This window comes from Blennius ocellaris, assembly GCF_963422515.1.
Source record: "Blennius ocellaris genome assembly, chromosome: 3".
NCBI lineage: Eukaryota > Metazoa > Chordata > Actinopteri > Blenniiformes > Blenniidae > Blennius > Blennius ocellaris.
The window spans coordinates 12442167-12463288 of record NC_137652.1 but is presented as its reverse complement, the minus strand read 5'-3'; the positions used below and the strand labels follow the sequence as shown (position 1 = coordinate 12463288).

The 21122-nt window shown below is 41.4% G+C and overlaps 2 protein-coding genes across 2 annotated transcripts; both read left to right on the top strand.

The window, feature by feature from the left end:
• Nucleotides 1-439: 439 nt before the first annotated feature.
• Nucleotides 440-12712, top strand: n4bp2 (NEDD4 binding protein 2; the record flags this gene model as incomplete). The annotated part of the gene is made up of 16 exons (XM_080521137.1): nucleotides 440-695; nucleotides 1801-2800; nucleotides 3125-3249; nucleotides 3358-3446; nucleotides 3587-3663; nucleotides 3769-3909; nucleotides 4620-7234; nucleotides 8252-8337; nucleotides 8431-8476; nucleotides 8691-8914; nucleotides 9005-9129; nucleotides 9244-9370; nucleotides 9688-9864; nucleotides 10104-10272; nucleotides 11399-11522; nucleotides 11698-12712. 16 exons carry the CDS (start codon nucleotides 440-442, stop codon nucleotides 11741-11743), a joined length of 5427 nt encoding a protein of 1808 aa, XP_080377263.1. The 3' UTR covers nucleotides 11744-12712.
• A 3966-nt stretch (nucleotides 12713-16678) lies between these two features.
• Nucleotides 16679-17266, top strand: rhoh (ras homolog family member H; the record flags this gene model as incomplete). The annotated part of the gene is made up of 1 exon (XM_080494363.1): nucleotides 16679-17266. The coding sequence occupies one exon, from the start codon at nucleotides 16679-16681 to the stop codon at nucleotides 17264-17266; it is 588 nt and encodes a 195-aa protein (XP_080350489.1).
• Nucleotides 17267-21122: the final 3856 nt, after the last annotated feature.

Here is a 21122-nt window from a genome sequence, read left to right as displayed (position 1 = left end):
CTTATCCAGTTCAGGGTTTTGAGGGCAGGGTACACCTCGGACAGGTCGCCAGTCCGTCACTATTACGTTGTGTTAAAACAATTTACAAGGTTGAGAATTTTCATTTTGTAACGATATATGCAATATTTAGAGTGCAAAAAGGGAATTTGTCGCAGACTGTTTTGCTGTTGCACTTGAATTCCCTCCACATTAAAACCTGATCGTGGAGCGTCTTTTATTCTGAAGCCTCCACGTTTACATCCTGCTATGACCAACGCTGCAGTGATTCCACTCCACCACCGGGGGCGCTGTTGCACATCGGCAAGCTTGAGTTGCTGCACACTTTTGGGTTTCTCAGACCGACACTACTATATGTTTACAGTTTTGCGTCGCCCTCCAGCTCCTCTCCGGCCACTCAGCCGCTCATGAAAGTGATCTCCGGCTGTGTCTCGGCCTCGGAATGCCTCGGAGAAAGAAGACCGACCAGAGTCCCGCCAGGCTCCCCAACGGGCCGCCGTCGGAATGGGGAAGCCTCGGTCAAAACACTGGCTACAGCGATCCACAACAGCAGGCTGCAGCTTCGAGCTACTTCATCCCCTCCGGCACGCCGCTCCCTTATGTGGAGAAGGAGAAAGTCGTGAAAAGCATGCAGGAGATGTTCTCACACCTGGATCCAGAGGTTATTTACATCGTGCTGTCGGAGTGTGATTTTAAAGGTAGCCCGTCCCGCGACGACTTGCTGTGCGACTCTGGGAGATTGTGTCTGTGGCATCCCGTAGGTGATAGGGACTCTACCTCATGCCATACCTACACACTGGATATTTCATGATTATTGCACACAGCACAATAAAAAAAACCAACCCCGGAAGCTTTGTTTTCTCTTTTAACTCGAAAATCACACGCACACACTTCACTTGTTGCGCCTCTTTAGTGTCATAACAATTGAAAGTCATTGTGTCCTCCACATACGCGACAGACCGGTTCCCAGGGGAGTGGGTAGACTTTACTCTCTGTGCAGTGATTACCCTCCACGGTTGAGACTGCAGTCTTCTTCTTGAAGTGCTGCTTGTACCGTGGATTTTGCATTACTGCCATCTCCAGGAGTCTTTTTAATTCCCATACTAATTACTTACCACGTTCACCGCATCCAACTTACTAAAGTCATTTGTTCTTGTGTGTTTATTTTGTTTCATCTCGGCCTTTCTCTGAGCTAGACTTCTACAGTTAGTACTTTTCTGGCTTACTATTTCACTGTGTGCAACTTCTAATCTCACTGTCACAACTGTCTCTTATGTTTCACTCGACTTACTCTATTTTATGACCAATAGCTTTTTTAAATTCCTAACGAGATCAGTGGGTGGTCATCATCTGTTTCCCTTCCAGTTGGACTCTGGTTTTGATGTTTTACAATACAGAGGTATCCAACCTCGGTCCTCAAGGGCACCTGTCCTGCATGTTTGAGCTCTCTCCCAGTTACAACATACCTGATTGCAATGAGGGTCTCTTTAATGGGCTTTTTCACAACCTTGGTGATGACATCACCATTAGATTAACATCTGCTCAAGCAGGGAGAGAACTAAAACATGCCGGACACCGGCCCTCGAAGACCAAAGTTTGGAGACCCCTGCTCTAGGACTACATTTGTGTGTCAATCAAATTACAGGTAGATGAAATGTGATTTCACCATTTTCTGCAATGAATTGAGTGCATCTGTTGAAAACAAATTGCATCAAGTATCTTTTTTAATCATTGATATTATCACTTAATGAGCCTTCACCCAGTGTTTGCTGTTTTACCCATGCTTGTTTGTTTGTGTCACAGTTGAACATGCAATGGACTCTCTCCTGGAGCTGTCTGTGGCAGCTGAAGTCGCAGGGCCTGCCCCTCCTCCTGCTTCTGGTTTTGAGCGAACAGCTGCAGCCCTGCTCAGCCCCCGTCACTTTTCTGATGGAAGGTCGGACCCGGGTTTCTCCGAGGCCTCTCAGCGACCGTCTTCTCCCTCCACCGAAAACCTTTTGACAGAAGAGCTTGACATGCTGATTGATCGAGAGCTCGAGACTCTAACCGCAAAGCAAGATGCTGGGGAAAAGCACCTTGGCAGCAAGTATTTAGAGGTTGATGCATCCAGTTCCTCTTTCCCTCCACCACCGTTTACCCAGCAGGCTCTCCCTGAGCTGCTTCAGTCCAGCCTGGAATCTGGATCTCAAGGGGAACCGGGGAAGCCGTTGAACCGTCGGCCCGGAGCCTCTTCGCCGTTCAACCGGCTCAGCACATGGGACGATGAGTCTGCAGAGGGGCAGCAGTCCGTGGTTGATTTCACACACTTGATAATGGACAAATATCCAGATAAGGCAAAGCCTCCTTTTGACCTGGGTACTTCAGGGCGTCCTTCAGCTTTTCAGGTGTACAAAAAGCAAGAGCCATTGCAGGTTTCCTCAGAGCGACCGGGCCTTGTGCAGTCTGACGAAATACGAGGAGCGAGATCAAAGATAAACGAACTTGATCAGGACCCGCTGGGTATCATGTCACCCTGGAATTTGGAGGCACCGGTATTTTCTCCTCGTATCCATGAAAGCCAAGGCTCTTTCATTCTCCCCAAGGCTGAGACACATCCGAACTGGCCTGGCCAGCCCAGACACGTGTCTCCGTGGATGAATACAGGGCCTACAAGTCAAGCTCCTCTCAAACCAAACACAGCCATTCCAAAGTCCTGGACACTGCCTGCTGCTCCACTGGCTCCTTGCAACAGACTTCGATTGGAAGGGAAGGTACTTGTACTATTGCGAGGGCCTCCAGGATCTGGGAAGTCAACTTTGGCGAGGTAAAGATGTTTCCATGGATGGGTTAGAAGCCCCTGATTGTTAAAGCATGAAGACACTGTTTATTTTATATATATATATATATATATATATATATATATATATATAATAAGATGATTCAAATTCAGACCAGTGATTGTTTAACAAGCTAAATCCTTCATAATCAGATAGAGGAGGTCATCTGTCAGTTGATTAACTTGTCCTTACTTGAAAAGTAATTTTCTCCTGAGATAGCGGAGTCAAACATGTAGACGGTGCACAGGAGTTGTTTACTTTCACTACTGAAATGCAACGTTTGAAAGACATTTTTATGGATGTCCCTGCAGAGCGTTGCTCGACCATAACGAAGGTGGAGTTGCTCTGAGCACTGATGACTATTTCTTTCACAATGGACGATATCACTTTGACCACACTGCCTTGGGAGAGGCCCATAACTGGAACCACAAACGAGGTGAATGACACATATTGTTGTAAAGTTTTACAGTATTACGTGATTTTATTGTAAATTGAATGTAATTTTTTTTTTTGCTTTGACTTTTTTTTTTTTTTCATCCTGCAGCCAAGGAGGCTTTTGAGAGGGGCAAAAACCCCATTATCATTGACAACACCAACATGCAGGGCTGGGAGATGAAACCCTATGTTGCTCAGGTAAGTCAGCTGTGCCTGAATAATATTAATATAATAATAATGAATCCATCGATATTTTTTTTTTTTACATTTTCAAATATCTAAGCTTGTTTTAACATGTGGAATATCATATTAACGGCAAAATAATGGACTTTCTGTAGGCGCTGAGACATGGATACAAGGTGCTATTCAGAGAGCCGGACACTTGGTGGAAGAACAAGCCCAGAGAACTGGAGAAGTAAGATCAGGTGTCTGGTTTGAAAGTTGAAAGAAAACTGTTTTATTCTGATCGAGGTTCATATAATTCCTGATCCCCTGTGTTTGTGTGTATGCTCATGTGTAGGCGCACCTCACATGATGTGCCGGTGGAAACAATCCGCCGAATGCTCAGTGGGTATGAGCGCTTTGTCTCAGTCCAGGGTATCATGGGCTCACATATGCCTGAATGGAAATCTCGACTCGTTTTGGAGAACGAAAGCTCACAGTGAGTTCCACTCTGAATTTGCTTTTTTGAGTAAACGTCTGTCTTACATATATAGTGGAGATCTTGTGATTATTGAAACTGCATTGAAGCCATTAGAATTTTAGATATTTGAATGCACTTCTTTAAATTACTTTCTGTGTATTAGATTTTTCAGACAATGACAGTGTAGAACAAAGGCAAAATGATGTCTTGTTTAATCGCAGTAGGTGAAAAAATACACGTTCATAAACTAGTATGTGATTTACATGTTAATCTTTTTAAAGAGTGAAAGCAAGTGTAGATGATTGTCAAGCTCTTACTTGGAAAATCTATCTTTCTTTTCATTATCTGGATCAAAATGATCAACGTTTCAAAAGAATTTGAACCAAAACCTATTTGAAAGTTTTAGAGAAAATATGATTCCTATTGTTTTTTTCATTCACAGAAGGAGAATACCACTATTTTCTATTATTTATTTTCTCACAATGACTCTCCATAACAATGCGGTCATATTCGAAAACTCCTTTTTTATTGATTAAAGGGGAAAGAAATCCAGATTGAATACTTAAGGAGATGCTGCATAGTAGATATTCACATTCTCCATTATGTGCATGTGGTTGTTTGAGTACCATAAATAATTTCAATCTTTTTAACACTAAATCAGTTCGCAAACATCCTGCATTGCTCAACACTTCTATTTACTCTTTTTACACCCCTGTCGTTTTCTTTAGGCCACCATTGTCTCAAACTCCATGCCCCGATCTTGTAGATCAGCCTGGTTTGACTGAGGGATGTAAGAAATCCCGCCATCAGCTGTTTTCCTCCCTTCCTGATGTGTCATCCATCGGCCGCTCTCGAGAAGGGAAAAAGTTAGACGATGGCAGCCACAAATCCACAGAGTCGCTTAATTTCCAACTTGGTGACAAACCCACTGACGTCCCGAACCTTTCTGATGGGGATGACATCGACTTGAGCGCGTTAGATTCTGAGCTGGACGCTCGGCTGGCTGTAAATAACTCAGCTGGAGACCAGAAAATCCCAGATTGTATTGTGGAGTCGGTAATGAACGAAGAGCAGTGTGGGGCAGAACTTCCTGTGGCTTTCTCAGAGTCTATAAAGCAAAGAATTAAGAGGGACAGATCAAGCAGGAGGTCTGATTTTGAAAAGGTGGATCCTGTAGATCTGGTGAAAGATACTAACCAGTCAGACAGCAAGGCAGAAGGGAAAGAAAGTACAATGGAAAAAAAGGCAGAAGGGGTTGAAAAGGTTTTGCGGGAAGGACAGGCAGTAACATCTAAGTTGTTGGATTTTATGGGAGATTGGCCTTCTGAAAGTCCTCTAGCTCAGCGACAGATTAAGGAACGAGGAAACCATAAAGCAGTACCTGAGCAAGGAAATGACTGTGCTTCTGAAGAAGGTAAAGCGGCAGGTGTGCACTCGGGCCCCAAAGTAGCCGAGCTTCAGAGTCTTCTTGATCTTATCCAGACTGGTAAAGTTGCAGAGCAGAGTGAGTCTTGCAGTTCGCACTCTCTTTCTCCAAGTTCTGGGGACAAAGATAAGGAGGACGAGACAGGAAGCACCTGTGAGGAATCTCACAGCAATAGATCTGACGGGGAAGAGCGAGAGCAGGACGTGAAGCAGATCCGAGGTGAATTACCAGACTGCGTGTTGGACGGGAAAGCAGCTGACTCTTGTGTCGCCAGAGAACCAAGGACAGATAGTTTGGAAAGGCCTACAATAGAACCTGAAGTGGCAGACATTGCTCGAGAAGCTGTGGATTCGAACTCTACCAACTTGTTAAATCCTTTCGAAGCCCTCAGTGCTGATTCGTCATTCATCTCCAAAAGCTCTTTATGTCATAAAGGAGCCGACAGCCATAGTGCTGATGGCGACACTGGTAGAGACGTGAACTTGATCACGAGCACAGATATTGACAGGGAGAGTAAAACTCAGGATGGTGGTGTGAGTGTGATCTCTCAGAGTCCTTTGTATGAAACAGAAAACACTATCATGACTGAAGGCAGTCAGGAACGGAAGCAGCGTCAGGGTCGTAGATCAGGGAAGCAGTGCAAGCTCGCCCTTACCTTCACTCAGAACTACACTGATTCTCCTTCGAATACTGTCCAATGCCCTAATACATCACCACAACATTTATATGATGGACAGATCAGCGGTACTTCAGATGTTGCCGCAAGCTCCAACCCAGCCTTCAGTCTTGACCTCAAACCAAAGCTTGACCTGTTCGCAGAGTCTAAATCAGAGCCAGACCAGCAGGGACTTACCGTTCCTCTTCTGGAGGACACAGGCTGCTTTACGCAGACAGAGCCTCAAGACTTTGCTCTTCTTTGGCGACTCAACCGCCAAAACGGCCCCACCGACGTGGACGCCACTGCTGGCGGCCACTGCAGTGACGTCACAGTCGTGTCTGGTGATTCGTCTCGTTTTGTGCCGGAGCTCTCCTCCGCGGTGTCTGCCGCCGTTGCAGTTCATCCATCTGGCCACCGGGAGGTACCATACCGTGTGGTGCATGAAAAAGGCACGCAGGTGGAGGAGAAGGAGTTTAGAGTGACTCGAGATCACCTGGAGAGTCTGCGCATTCTCAGTCGTCATTTCAAACTAGTCAGTTTCGATACATTGGAGGATCTGTATGACAAATGCCAGCAGGATTTGGAGTGGACCACCAACCTCCTGTTGGACTCGGGAGAGAGGTTTTTTAAAGATGAAGACAGTGTGGAGAAGGAGAATGATAGTGCAGTTGACCACAGTGCATTTACACCAGGTGAAGCTTTACGTGAAGCTGTGGAAACCAGTTTATGTCCTACTGTGTTAGCAGAGCGTCGTCATGAGGACGAGGCAACTGTGATTCAGGAAGGGGCTCAGCTGACAATCTGTGAAGGAGTTAACGAATCAGGGGAGAGTGCAAGTAATATAGATGTCTTGAGTTTTGGAGGTTCCAGTGGCCCATTAACAAATAAAGATGAGCCTGACGCATTCACAAACCCAGAAAAATCAAGTCAACTCGAGCAGATTGTGTCTGAAACAAAAATGGAGGAGAGATGTGACAAACTGGTGGCACTGCCTGACCTGGAGGGTGGCGCTTGGGGCGGGAGCATGGATAATGGAGTTATAATTGAAGAGGTGAGGGTTGAGACCGAGGATGACATCGCCAGCATGGACGAGGTCAATCGGGTACTGCAGGCTGAGCTGGACGAAATGGAGCGAGAAGAGAAGCAGAGAAGGGAGCGGAGTCGGGGACACCTGAATATTCAGAGCGTGGAGATGAAGCTGCCCACTGAGCTGGCCCTGCAGCTCACTGAACTGTTTGGTCCGGTTGGAATCGATCCAGGTAAATACTGCACAGGTTTCACAATGGAAAATGCATGTAAACCTGCAACTCCATAACAGCTGACAAGCTAACCTCTAAGGTTTTGACATGCTTCAGTCCATTTGTATGCCACTCTTTGTTTTTAATCATCTAATTTGACGACGGCAGCACAAAGATCTGATCTGATAACTTGTAGATAACAGTACAAAAACGAGGATCCGGTGTCTTTGAAGGCATAAGAGTGTTGCACTCGGCTGTACAAACTAAACCAATGCAAGGATTTGTGTGACATGGAAATATAACCTTGCTCACATAATACTTACAATGCAGGTATTGCTGCATTGTTCAGGAGATATTGTCTTTCATATATTTATTTATTTATTTCGGGCAGTTACAGTTAATTCACATAGAAACACAGACTTCTGTCTCATAGCTCGATGACAGATGTTGTGACTGACCGAGAGCATTCTGTACTGGTCACTGTAATCTTGACCTTGGGCCATCTAAATCTTGGTAAAATAAGTCTGATGGTACCAATGTCTGAGTTTTTGGAAGATAAATACAGTACACTATGGTGGTAATTTAAAATCTCTTTTCTTACAGTAAGAATGCATTTTTGCACTGAAGTTGGTGATTGAAAATACTTTTTGGAAATTGTACAATACAACAGGTATAAGATGTATGTAAACAATGCCTCTGGCCTATGTTGTTTATTTTTCTACTTTTTTTCCAGTTTTTTTTTTAATCTTCATGTAGAAACAGTTGTAGGCCTTGGGCTTGATGTTTTTTGTTCATTTTAAGCAATATCTGCACACTTATGTCGAAAAGAAATCTTCTTAAAACATATTGCGTATGATATTCTGGTTGTGATGGACTGGCCATCTGTGCAGGCTGTCCTCTGACACCGGCCATAGCTGTTGTCCAGGTAACTTCACTAGCCGTGATAAAATTCTGCTTCAAAGTCATACATATGTTTGTGTTATTTGTGTATTTATGGTTTATCCAACTCTGCAACTCAAATCCTGTCTTTCTGTTCAGGTGAATGCTCTGCTGAAGACTGTGCTGTGCTGATGGACCTGAGTCTGGCCAAATTACTCCACCAGAAGTGGAAGGAAACCATCCAGGTGAGCTCACTGCACGCACCAGTGTCATTTTCATTGTGAGCGTTTCAGAAGGTCTTTGTTTTCTTACCTCGTTCATAAATTGTGATTTTTCAGGAACGACAAAAGCAAGCATCGCTTTCCTTTCACTTGCTGCAGGAAAGTGAGTTTGAACACACAAAAACCACACAGATGAACTCCAAAAATGTGTTTCCATTGTTAAAAGCGTCTTCAATTTGCCCAGCTTTTGATTATTACAGTGTCACTTACAAACAAGCCGGGCCATATCTTGTACAATAACAGTAACTCACACGAAAACATGCATTTTATCTCCATAGTTAAAATAAAAAAAAAAAAGTTAACCTTTGAATGTTTAGGTACAGCACGTTGGGATGATTCACAAGTAACTCAAACTGGGCAGCGAGACCGAACACCACCAGTAAAGTTCCCGACAAACACGGACGGATGCACGTCACTGGACAGCCGACCAGAGGCCTGGCGTCACATGCCGTTGATGGACCACTGGAGTGTGTCCCGTCCACACGTCTCTCTAAGAGATATTATACAAGAGGAACAGGCTTTGCAGAGTAATGTGGAACAGGTAAAACTTCTCATTGTTTTCCCTCACAGGAGCGTTGCACTTTTTTTTAACTGTTGACTTTATGCGAAATTCATCAACTGTCTTTCTCAGACCAGAAAAAGTCGCGCAGACCTGGATCGGCGCGACGGAGCCACAGTGCTGAAAGAGAACCAACTGTTCTCCCTTTTCCCCAACATAGACAAGCATTTTCTCCAAGACATCTTCAGAGACCACAAGTGAGAAAAAACATTTAGATTGTAGTCGATTGAGAAGGATAAAAGTTATTGCATTAAAATCACTAGTATGGTGAAACTGCTTTATACCTTTTTAACTATTGTGTGCGCATATAGTTACAGCCTGACACAGACGGAGCTGTTTCTCCGCTCTCTGCTGATTGAGGAGCCTGTTAAAACAGTCGTCGCCCCAGAAGCTCCTCGATCTGACAGTCACAGAGCAACCAGCAAGGACCGGGAAAAGGTAGAGAAAAGAAAACAGTCGAACACAACACATACATCTTATTTCTTTGTTTTTATTAGATCATTTTTTCTCAAGATTAAAAAAAAAAGAAAGTGTGTGGATGTTTGCATTCACATCTCCGATTTGTATAACCCTGTTAAAGGTATGGATTTATGGAGGTATTAGTGAAGATGATGAATTGGCACGGTTTCACCATGACTGTGGAACGAAACATTAATGTGTTGGTATTGTTGGGAGGTATTTGCCACTTGATAAATTGTTAATTTACTTTGCCAGCTTCTAATGAGTTGCCCGTGTCTGTTCCTACAACTTGTCAGAGGCAGAAGGCTTTGGAAGTGGCTTTACCTAATTATCAGGATACTGAGGACCCAGAATATGAGGACTTCAGGGCTGAGGCCAGCCTACAGAGGAGGCGTCAGCTGGAGAGCTTCTCCAAGGCTGCAGAGGCCTTCAAGCAAGGCCGCAAAGAAGTTGCTTCATTTTATGCCCAACAGGTAAGAAACTGCATTTTTTTTAAAGCACTAATTGGCTGGGACTGGGAGCAATTAAAATCTGCTTTTTTATTTAGAGAATTGGTCAGATTCCATCTTTCTCCACCATTAAAAATACAATACTAGGAAAGGGGATGCGATATTCCACCCATACTCCAAGCCAATCCTACATTCCATTGAGATTAACATTGAGAAAATGTTAGTTGCAGAGTAAATAATTCTGCGCGTTTCTTTTTTTAAAGGGACATTTACATGGCCAGGGGATGCGAGAAGCCAATCACCGCGCAGCAGCTCAGATATTTGAAAGGGTCAATTCATCACTGCTTCCCAACAACATCCTGGACCTCCACGGGCTGCATGTAGACGAGGCTCTCCAGCATCTGACTCGGGTCCTACAGGACAAAACTGCAGGTATCTTACTTTTTTTTCTTCTAATATATTTGATCATTTTACTTGTAAATGTATCTATGTTGGCACCATTCAGAATCAAGGAAATACATTAATGGCAATTACAAGTCATCACACTGACGGCACCAGTTTGTTGTCAATATCAGGCCGCAGCAATACAACATTAAACATCAGAGGAGGAGATATAATCTGGTTTATGGTCTGATCAGAGTCTATGTATCCAGTACATTGCACTGCTTCCCACTGTCGGCGCTTTATGTGCATGTCTGTTATGTAACACAACCATGTGGTGCAGCATATTTAAGGCGCAAATAGTCGCTGCAGCACACAATGCTGCGCTTAAACATAATGAAAGAGTTTAAAACAGTTGAATATCTCGATGGATGTCAAGTTTGGTTCTGCAGTTTAAAAAAAACAAAAGAAAAAAAAGTGAAACGAAACGCATGTTTACTCCAGCTAATTAATCCATCTTCAATTCTAATGTACTTCCGGGTAAGTATTAGATCAGATTAACAAAAAAAAAAAAAAAAATGGCCATACATGCATGTTATGTACTAAACTCCAAGCAGCAGTTACTTTGATTGGAAAATGCTGCAGTTTATGGTTTTTATTTTATTTATTTTTTTATTATTACATTTGGCTAAATCGTCTCACAGGCCTGACGAAGCCCTGTTGTTGGCCACTGACATGTGGGCCACACGTGTGACAGCCCGACTGTATCATCTAGCTCTCTGTGCCTTCTTACCTGGGACCAAAGTAGCATGGCTGTCACTTCTAAATAATGCCATAACAAGGAATGAACTAATGTTTAAAAAAAAAAAAGTAGATGAATTGAACTTGCATGGTTTACATAGTCCACGTCTTGAAAGGATTTAAAAGCAACTTGAGAAACAACACCGTCTCCAGTTTCACACCTGTAGTAAGTTTCAGTTACATTAAAGAAAAAGAAGACATCACCCTGAAGTGTCGCTCATTAAATTCCCTATTTAAATCCATATTCTGACAGAGATAATTTTAGTATATAGTGTGCATCCAAATGCTCAGTTGTTTCTGATAGAACTTGGACAGATTCCTGCTGTTAACCATATTGTCTATATGTTTTGCTCTCTTTTGGCGTCTTTCTGCGCAGATGCTGAACAAGGTCTGTGTCGACCTCAGCTCTCTGTCATCACAGGAAGAGGGAACCACAGCCAGGGGGGCGTGGCCCGCATCCGCCCTGCTGTTGTAGACTACCTCACTAATAAACACTACAGGTACACACACACACACACACACACACACACACACACACACACACACACACACACACACACACACACACACACACACACACACACACACACACACACACACACACACACACACACACACGAGAGCTTGGCGCGCTTATGTTCACCCACCTTCTCTCTTATCTCTGCATCTCCTCAGGTTCACTGAGCCAAAACCGGGTCTTGTTTTGGTCTCTTTGAAGTGAGAACGACTCGTTTATTGGATCCAAACTGAAGCTGCTACGGAGGACAGTTCTTTCTTTTATCTTTACTCCACTTCTACAATTCCACCATGCAATCACTATAACGTATAAATCGTTGTACACATTGTAGACATCATATAAATGCAATGGGAATGTATGAGTTAAATTCAGATCAGTCTGCATGATCCTGAACTTTGCCTCTTTGATCGAGGCCGAAACGTAGTTTTCTGAATCTGTAAAGATATTTTAAATCTCTTTGTCTCTTTAAAAGAGTGAAAGGTTTCTGTCCAGTTGTCCTCATCTTTGACAAGCTGTGATTTCATCTTGTAGAGAGTCTATTGAGCTGATCTCGGTTGCAACAGTCATTGCGACTTGCGCCATTATTTCACTAGTTTTTATGCCGACAGGCCTTCGTAATTCAACCGGGATTTGAACCAGAGTCCTCCACATCAAAACTAGTCCAAGATGCTACAAAGTGGAATAAGGAATTATTTAATAGTTGGCAAATGGGTGTTATGTGAGAGACAACAGTTTTAAGAAAGGTTTATTTGAACGATGATTACACGTTACGATTGTTTCCAAGGTTTTAAGTGACGACATTGCCTTTTATGTCAGTTTTAATGTGGAGTTATAAAAAAAACCCCAGATGTTTCTTGAGGTGAGAGAGAGGTTTTTAATATTTCTTTTCCTTGAATGTACAAGAAGGTACATCTGTAACATAATGAGTATTATCTGCCAGTATTGAAATTTGAACTCAGGAAATAATTAAAACCGTGTAATTATATTTTCTTATGCGAGGCACATTAAATGTTTTTAGCTGGCTTTATTGTAGGTTTTAAAACGTATCTTGTGCCACAGTTGTAGCATCTATTCTTAGGTAAATATAGTAATTTTGTTGATAAATACATCTCTATATAGCTATATAGAGATATCTAATAACTAGGTTTTCTACCTGTGTAACATTTTTTAATGCTGCAAAAATGTTAATGGATTTTCCTTAATGTTGTTAATAATGTTCGAAATAAATTACATATGAAGAGAATATTGTATTTTTATATTCCTCCATTCATGTGTTTTTTTTTTACATAATTTGTGGAATAAAAGACATTTCTCTACAATTTACAATTTTGAATTTCTGTGTGTGAGTAAATGTTGCTTTAATTGATAATGCATATCAGTTTTATGCAGCAACGGTGTCCTATAACTTAGAGAAGGACATTTTGCAGGGGAAAGTGAATGCTGCCACCCTCATCACCTTTGAGAAAGACCCATGAATCCTGAATGCTCCCAATGTGTTGGAACAGTGGCTGCTCACTGCTCATATGGGATGGCTTTAAAGTGTATATATGAAGATAAAATCACTCATCGAACACATGAAAAGTAATAAAACAAAACTATGCCCAGCAGCTGGATAGTTTTAGATTCCAAGGTTGAACCCATAACATTTGTTACTTTTACCTGATCATATATTTATTACAATAGAAACCATCAAAACCGATTTGTGGATTTGATATTCTGATATACTATGGGGTGGATATTGAATTATTTTTGAATTATACACAATATAATGTAGCCTGCGATTATTTTAATTTTCACCTTAAATAATTCATACCTACATCAAATAAGATCTTTCCAGATATATATGCATCTTCAATGTCAAAACAGTTGGGATGATATGTCAATGCAAATAAAAGCAAGATGCAGAGATAGATGAAAATCAAAAAGGAATATTTTTGTCCTAATAAATGACTTGATTTTCATGATTACATTTTTTTTTAAATTTATTTTGTTTGGCATCCTGGGAATAAAACATATTTAATAACAATGATCACACACATCTTCAATCTAAACATTAATGTAGCAGTCCGTAATTATGTAGCAGTAATAATAATAATGATTGAAAATGAAAGTTTCTGATAGCATAGATGTATTAGGGAAATCACTGAGATATTTTGTACTTACCCAGGACATAGTGGGGGTCCAAAAATAAATTACACATATCTTAACACAAAAGCAATAATACTACTATGCCATAGGCTTACGTTTACCCATACTGGAAGATATTCAAATACGAACGCCTCCTGAAAGCATGAAGACCAAGACTCAATAAAACATTTTTTGAAATAAACAAAGCAGAGCAGTTCAATTGTTTATCTTCATATTCTTTTAAAAGACACACACCAAAAAACAAAACTTCAAAACGTTCATACATTTTAACCAATTAAGACTTGTACATTACAATTATTACATGTATTTCATAGTTCCATCGCTCTCCTACATTTCCCATAATGCACCTTAACTGCTTGCAGTTCATTGGACGATCAGGTGTATTTCACCCTCAGAGAGAAATATGTTATACTCTTTGAGATAAAAAGCCTTCAATTGATTTATGTCTCTCTAAACAACCAGGGATTCATTTTGCATGGGGTTTTATTCTCAAAAATAGATATTTTGAGCTTTTTCACCCTTGAAATCACCAAATTTCCATTTTTATTACCAAAACAAATTTATTGTGCCAACAAAGAATCAAGACACGATTGAACCATATAAATCTCAATTAAGAATAGTTTTCCCTGTTGTTGCACCCGACTTCTGACGCAATCGTTCGGTTTCCCATTTTGTTCATAATTCTGAATTCAAGTGCGCTATGTTTTCTAATAGAACAACGATCTATTTACCTGTGCCAGATGCTCTCCGCTGCTGCTGCGTAAAAAAAAGAAAAGAAAAAGAAAAGAAAAAAGGTTCCGACAGCAGAAGAAACGCTGCCGTGTGGGAGGCGAACTCTCAGTCAGTCACTCCTCCACAATTCACCAGCAGGATGCTTTTTGTCTCTTCTACTTTCTCGTCCGCCTCTTTGACGTCGGAACCTCGAGAGGTCTCGGATTATTCGTGTCTTGACGGACACGCAGTCGTGGCGTGAACAACGACAGGAGGTCCGGTCAGCTTTAGTTGCTCACAGACTGTTCGTGGAGTTTAAAACCAGACATATGTGTTGTGTGTGAAGTTTTCAAAGCCCGCAGGCAGCATCCGTCCGTTAAAGATTGAGAAGTGTGACAAGAAAGGTACGTTCTGGCATTTCTTTCTTTGTCTTTGTTGTCTTACTGCGCTTCTAGTTATGCCCCCCCTCCCCACAAAACAATCACTTATTTATATATATATATTTTTTTAATTAAAAAGATTAATTTTAAGTAGAGCTTGACGGGCTGAAATAAACCACTTTAGGTGTACTCAATCTTTTTTCTTGCACAATTAAAGCAGGCTTTAAGCGTTATTAGTATTATTATAGTTCAATTTTAATACAATTTGAGTTTTTTCAGATTTTCTTTATTTTTTTATTATTGGTATAGCAATTTTGAACTCAACCTTTTTTTTCCCCCTCACAGGTTTATTTAAAGAAATGCATAGTGGAAAATCCACTTGTTATAAGGTCCCGTTCAATTCTTTCCATCTCCATCAGGAGTAGGCAATATATGTTCTTACAAAAAGAAAGCCCAATTATAAAAAGAGAGAGAGAGAGAAACAAACACACACACACACACACACACACACACACACACACACACACACACACACACACACACACACACACACACACACACACACACACACACACACACACACACACACACACACACACACACACACACACACACACACACAAGCACTGTATTATAGAACAGACCATAAGTGGAATTTATGTTTAATGACTTTGAGAAACCGTTTCTCTTGGCCTGAGTGAAGTTCCTGTGTGTGTTTCGTCTGGTAACGGTGATCTATTCTCCACCAGCTAAAACTACAGCTGTAACATGTACATCTGATCAACTTCAAAATGAAAACAAAGCAGTTGCATAGTGTGCATGATGTACACAATTTTCAATTTGTTTCTGAAATCTCACTCGACTCCAAGGTTGTTATTTGTTTTGTTTTTTTTGTCATTTGTCACTTTAGTGCAACAGACAAATCTTTGTTACCCACCAGTTGATTTAGTATCATCAAGGCTCTCAGTTCATTTCTGTAGCTAAAACATAACCCGCTTCCTGTCCAAAGCAATTTTAAGGAATAAAAGAGCAGTTGAAAAATTGTTTAGTGACGGTGGTTGGTGAGATTAAGTGGAGGCAGATGGAAGCCTCTTCCATGTGAGCCTGATAATGATTCAGACATATATATATGTTACTGATTGGCAGCTGTATAATTCATCAGGATGAAACTCTGAATTTTGAGTCACACCCAAGCACATAAATCTCTACTTCCGTATTTAATCCGTACTTTGTTACTCTTTCTAAGATGAAAGTTTGAAAATGACATGAAAGTGTGTGTGAATACTACAATACAGTGTCAGGTAATATTTCGTATTTGCTATGTGAACATTTTGGCTTTGAGAGTCATGCTGCTGCTGTGTTCATGAGCAGGCTGTTTTAGGAGAAGTGCATTTAAGCTGCATGGAGAATTATGAATCCAGTTTCGGATAAACCAATCAAGCGCTGGCTGCCATGTGACACGTCACACTGCTAATATATGTCCTTATGTTTCCTTCACAGTAAATTTTACCTCCCTGGGACCGACAGTTGGGAACAGCGTGCACGGACTTCATCATGTTTAGAGAGACGGACCAGAATTTGACCGCTCTGAGGAAATTGCATGGAAATTAGACAAGCTGAGATGACCTCAACAACCAAGAGGTGATGTGAAGTGCTGACTGTGCATACCACCTGCATATTTAAGGATATATCACGAGATGCCATTGGTCATATCTGTAAGTTTGTTTGCGGCCGCACCGAAGCATATAGATTAAGTTCAAGTTTCCACAAAGCCTGGCTTTACGTCACAGACTTATTTGTGAGTACTCGGAGTGATCACTTCCTCCTGAACAGAGGCGAGACTCACAGGAAATTTCTCAACCCATAAACATCTTGAGAAGTGAGGAGATCGGACGAGACCATGAGCGACTTGTCGGAGATGTCGGTGAAGTGCGTCCTGGTCGGGGACAACGCCGTCGGTAAGACGGCGCTGCTGGTGCGCTTCACGTCTGAAACCTTCCCCGACGTCTACAGGCCCACCGTGTTTGAGAACACCGGCGTGGAGGTGTACATGGACGGGGTGCAGATCAGCCTCGGCCTGTGGGACACGGCGGGAAACGACAACTTCAAACAGATCCGACCCAGGTCGTACCAGCACGCCGACGTCGTCCTCATCTGCTACTCGGTGGCCAACCCGAACTCTCTGGCCAACGTCCAGCACAAGTGGATCCTCGAGGTCCGCGAGAACTTGCCCAAGGTGCCTGTGCTGCTGGTGGCCACCCAGACGGACCAGAGGGAGATGGGGGTGCACCGGGCCAGCTGCATCTCGGCCGCAGAAGGGAGACGCGTGGCCCAGGAGATCCATGCTAAAGGCTACGTGGAGTGCTCCTCTCTAAGCAACCGCGGAGTGCAACAAGTGTTTGAGTACGCAGTGCGTACAGTCGTGAACCAGGCCAGGAAACGGGCCAGGAGGCGCATGTTCAGCATGAACCAGTGCAAAGTCTTTTGACCCCGGACCTACATCTGCTGGCCGCCTGAGACGTCATGAGTTGACCTTTTTAGCAGCTGGATAAAATACTACAGATAATCCTGGAAATACGCGGACCAAAGGCAAACCTCAGCTCAGTGTGATCCAGGCATCTGGTCGTCCTGACGCGTTTTGCTTATCCTCACATAGATCCGCGTCCAATGAGACATTGAATATGAAGGCATCTAAAATGTGGAAGAAACAAGAAAACAATCTGACAGTTTCATTATTACATTAACAAATTAGCTTTACTATCACAGCTAAATATGTGGCTTTACTGCCACAAATGAAACAACACTGTTGTGCAACCTTTGTAGTTTCATGGAGCTTTAATGGTGAATTTTGGACATGGAACTGATAAGTTGCTATATTTTGCTGATGAAGGTAATTAAGATGAATTCAGCATATATACATACGTACATAGCCTACACACACATACTGCATTTACAAAAATGTCTGGAATGCTGTAAAGTGCCATAAGACATTTCCTTGTTTTATTTAAAACATGTCGTATGTAGGTGTTATTGTTTTTTGTTTTTTTTTCCTTTTTAATAATTGTAAATCAACTTATAGAAAATATAAGAAAATTACATGACACAATATGCTACAAAGGGATCTCCTGGCTTCCATTTATGCTTTGTGTGTTACTTGTGAGAAAACTAACTAAATTAAAGGTCCGTTTATTTATTTGTACAGTTAGTTTATCTCTGCAGTCTTATTCACTATCACATTCATTATATTTTCCTCTGTACTACCAGCAGGTTTTTGTGCCTGATTCACTTTCAGACATTATGCTCTTATAAAAACCTTTGCCAATTGGTGGCGTAAAGTTGGAAAACTATGTTTTGTATAGATTTTTTCTTTCGTGTAGTTTTATAGAATAGGAAATTGTTTACTACCCATGATGATCTGCCTTACTGGTCTTAAATAAACTTTTAAAATAATCAAACACTGTTTGAGGTATAATTTATTCACTTTTAATTTAAATAAAATGAATGGATGAAGAGTGATAAGTCAGGAATAGGGTGGTTTATCAGCTTATCATTAATGTGTGCTCTCTAAATAAGGTGGGGCGATATATACATCGTCACAATGGATACCGTACACACCAGCTATTACACCACCAACTGAAGTTGAAATAAAATCTGTATAGAGAAACATATGCTCACTTCTTAAACCATAAATTACAATTTTCTACAACACAACTCATCAACAGACTTTCAGAAGATGAATGTCACATACTATTATTCCTGACTAGGTAAAGTTATCAAACAAATGTGTGTTAAAGTGTTATATCCTTCATTGAGTGTCCATCTACTCCAAATTCAAAGTAATGAACATAAAAATAACAACCAAAAAAATTTACATACTGTCCACTCTGATAAATAAATCAAAAAATTACAATACAAGAAAGGCTGAAAAATTGCAAATGTCTGCACGGTGAGAACACTGCACGGTATACACAGTATATACAGTACACACTGACAAACACGTAATGTCACCCAACTACAAACGAGATTAGAAGGGGAGACATAAAGAAGAAATGTGACATTACACTATCACGTTTCCTCAGATAAACTTGTTCGTTTTCGTAATTTTAAACGAATTGCACGACAAGTTTTTGTGGTTTGGAAATTGTCTTTGAATACTCAGCACTTTTGTCATTTATGTGCACTTTTATATGTATTGTAGCCCACCATATAACGTGTATACTGATTGTTGATAAGTGACAGGACTGCATGCTCGCAATGATGGTTAATTTTCTAAATGAAAGATCAAATTGAACGAGACGCCAGGAACCAGTTCAGAGAAGCAGTTCCTTCCCCCTCATTTGTACTCCCGCTCGACGTGTCTCTGTCTCATGTGGCGTTTCAGAGCCGCTGAGGATTAGAAGCGCAACACATACTTTTTTCAAGGACATGCTGACAAGCACCAAACCACATCCCAGCGCAAAAACACACACACACACACACACACACACACACACACACACACACACACACACACACACACACACACACACACACACACACACACACACACACACACGTAACCGTGCCACTATCATTTTTAAATGTGGACAGTGTGAGATCCCTTTCATAATTCCAAGGCTTGTTTATTTTTGTTGTGTTTCTAATTCAAATTCTAAAATAATTTCATTCTGATATTTTCCAGGAGGAAACCTGTTAATACTGTTAAGCGCGTTCTATTTGCATATTGGTGTTTTGTTTTTTTGTAACAAAAACAAAACCTTCATTTTGTTTAATTGTCTGTGATCAGACTTCTCATATCTCATCAAGCGCTCTGCCACAGCTACCACATTGCCTCGTCCACCCCCCTCTCTCTGTCTGTCTGTCTGTCTGTCTGTCTCTCTCTCTCTCTCTCTCTCTCTTCTGGTATGGATCATGAGATCACATTGTCGATGTGAACAAACTGAACCAACTGAACTCAATATTGTGCTTAATTTTCTGTGATGACGTGGTTGTGCAGTGGTTCGCATGGTTGTCAAACATGCTAGTTGTTTGACTGTTTGCATCTTAGTATGGGGCTTTCAGATGTTTAGTTTGGAAGGTTCCTCCTGGTACACTTGCTGCTTCTTCTCCTGTTAGTGACGGCTCATTGTAACTTCAAACTGCCTGTAGGTCTTCATGTGTGTATTGACTCAATTCTTTATTCATACAATAACAAAAAAGATGAGATCTAAATAAAAGTAGAAAGCCCATTGAACACTCATCAGACATTACCCAGAATCTAATATTTGCCCTTCATTGTCTATTTCCATGTGTTATCCTCGTGGTGAATAGGAAACCTCTCTGTGGTGCACAATCCCAGGGTCTTTAAACTGACATGGCTATGTTCACCACCAATATTTTATAATTAAAATAAATGTTTTTACTGCAGAATAGTGTCAAACTTTCTTGTGGTGAACGATTGTCCAATGACTGAAACAACAGATGAAGGTAGAATTGAATGTTGAATTAAAGCTGTTGCAGAAATGTCAATCTTGAAGCAGTAAAACCATAAAGAATATATAGATATAATTAGTCAAGTCAACCAACACTTTATTTTTCTTCTAAAATGACGTGTGCAGCTGCAGATGAGCATCAAATGTTGCAAGTTATTTTATATATACGGCCTCAGTTTTTCAGCACACCAATGCCAGTCAATGAGACCCTCCTAACCCTCCCTCCTCCATTCTTCCTCTGCTGCATCAAGGCTGCGCACAGTCTTTATGCAACATGTTCCCAGGTGTCTCTTTATATTCACAATATTAACACAGTGGGGATTAATACAGTGCTATCAAATAAAAAAAATTAAAACCTAAAGCACATACCAAAATCCAGTGTGCACACACATATAACAGCAATTTCTTTTTGACTATGACTGAATCACAAGTATACACACACACACACACACACACACACACACACACACACACACACACACACACACACACACACACACACACACACACACACACACACACACACACACACACACACACACACACACACACACACACAGGAAACACCTGTCCTGTGTGAGTCGAGTTCAGTACCACAGAAACTGAGTGACACATCGACACATCTCATCATGCTCAGTACTCTGCAGATTAAACAGCAGAATGGTGCCACGAACATTCCTCTCACACGTCGTTTGACTCTTACGCCACATGAAATATAAAAACAGTCACTTCAAATGGTCATGTGCCAGCCCCTTTAGTGCTTTGAATGAGAAATGTGTGACCGAAAAAGCATTATAATCCATGTAACCTTCTGTTGTTGAGATCATTTTGTACTACTGCCATCTACATTAAAAATAATACACAGCATTTGGT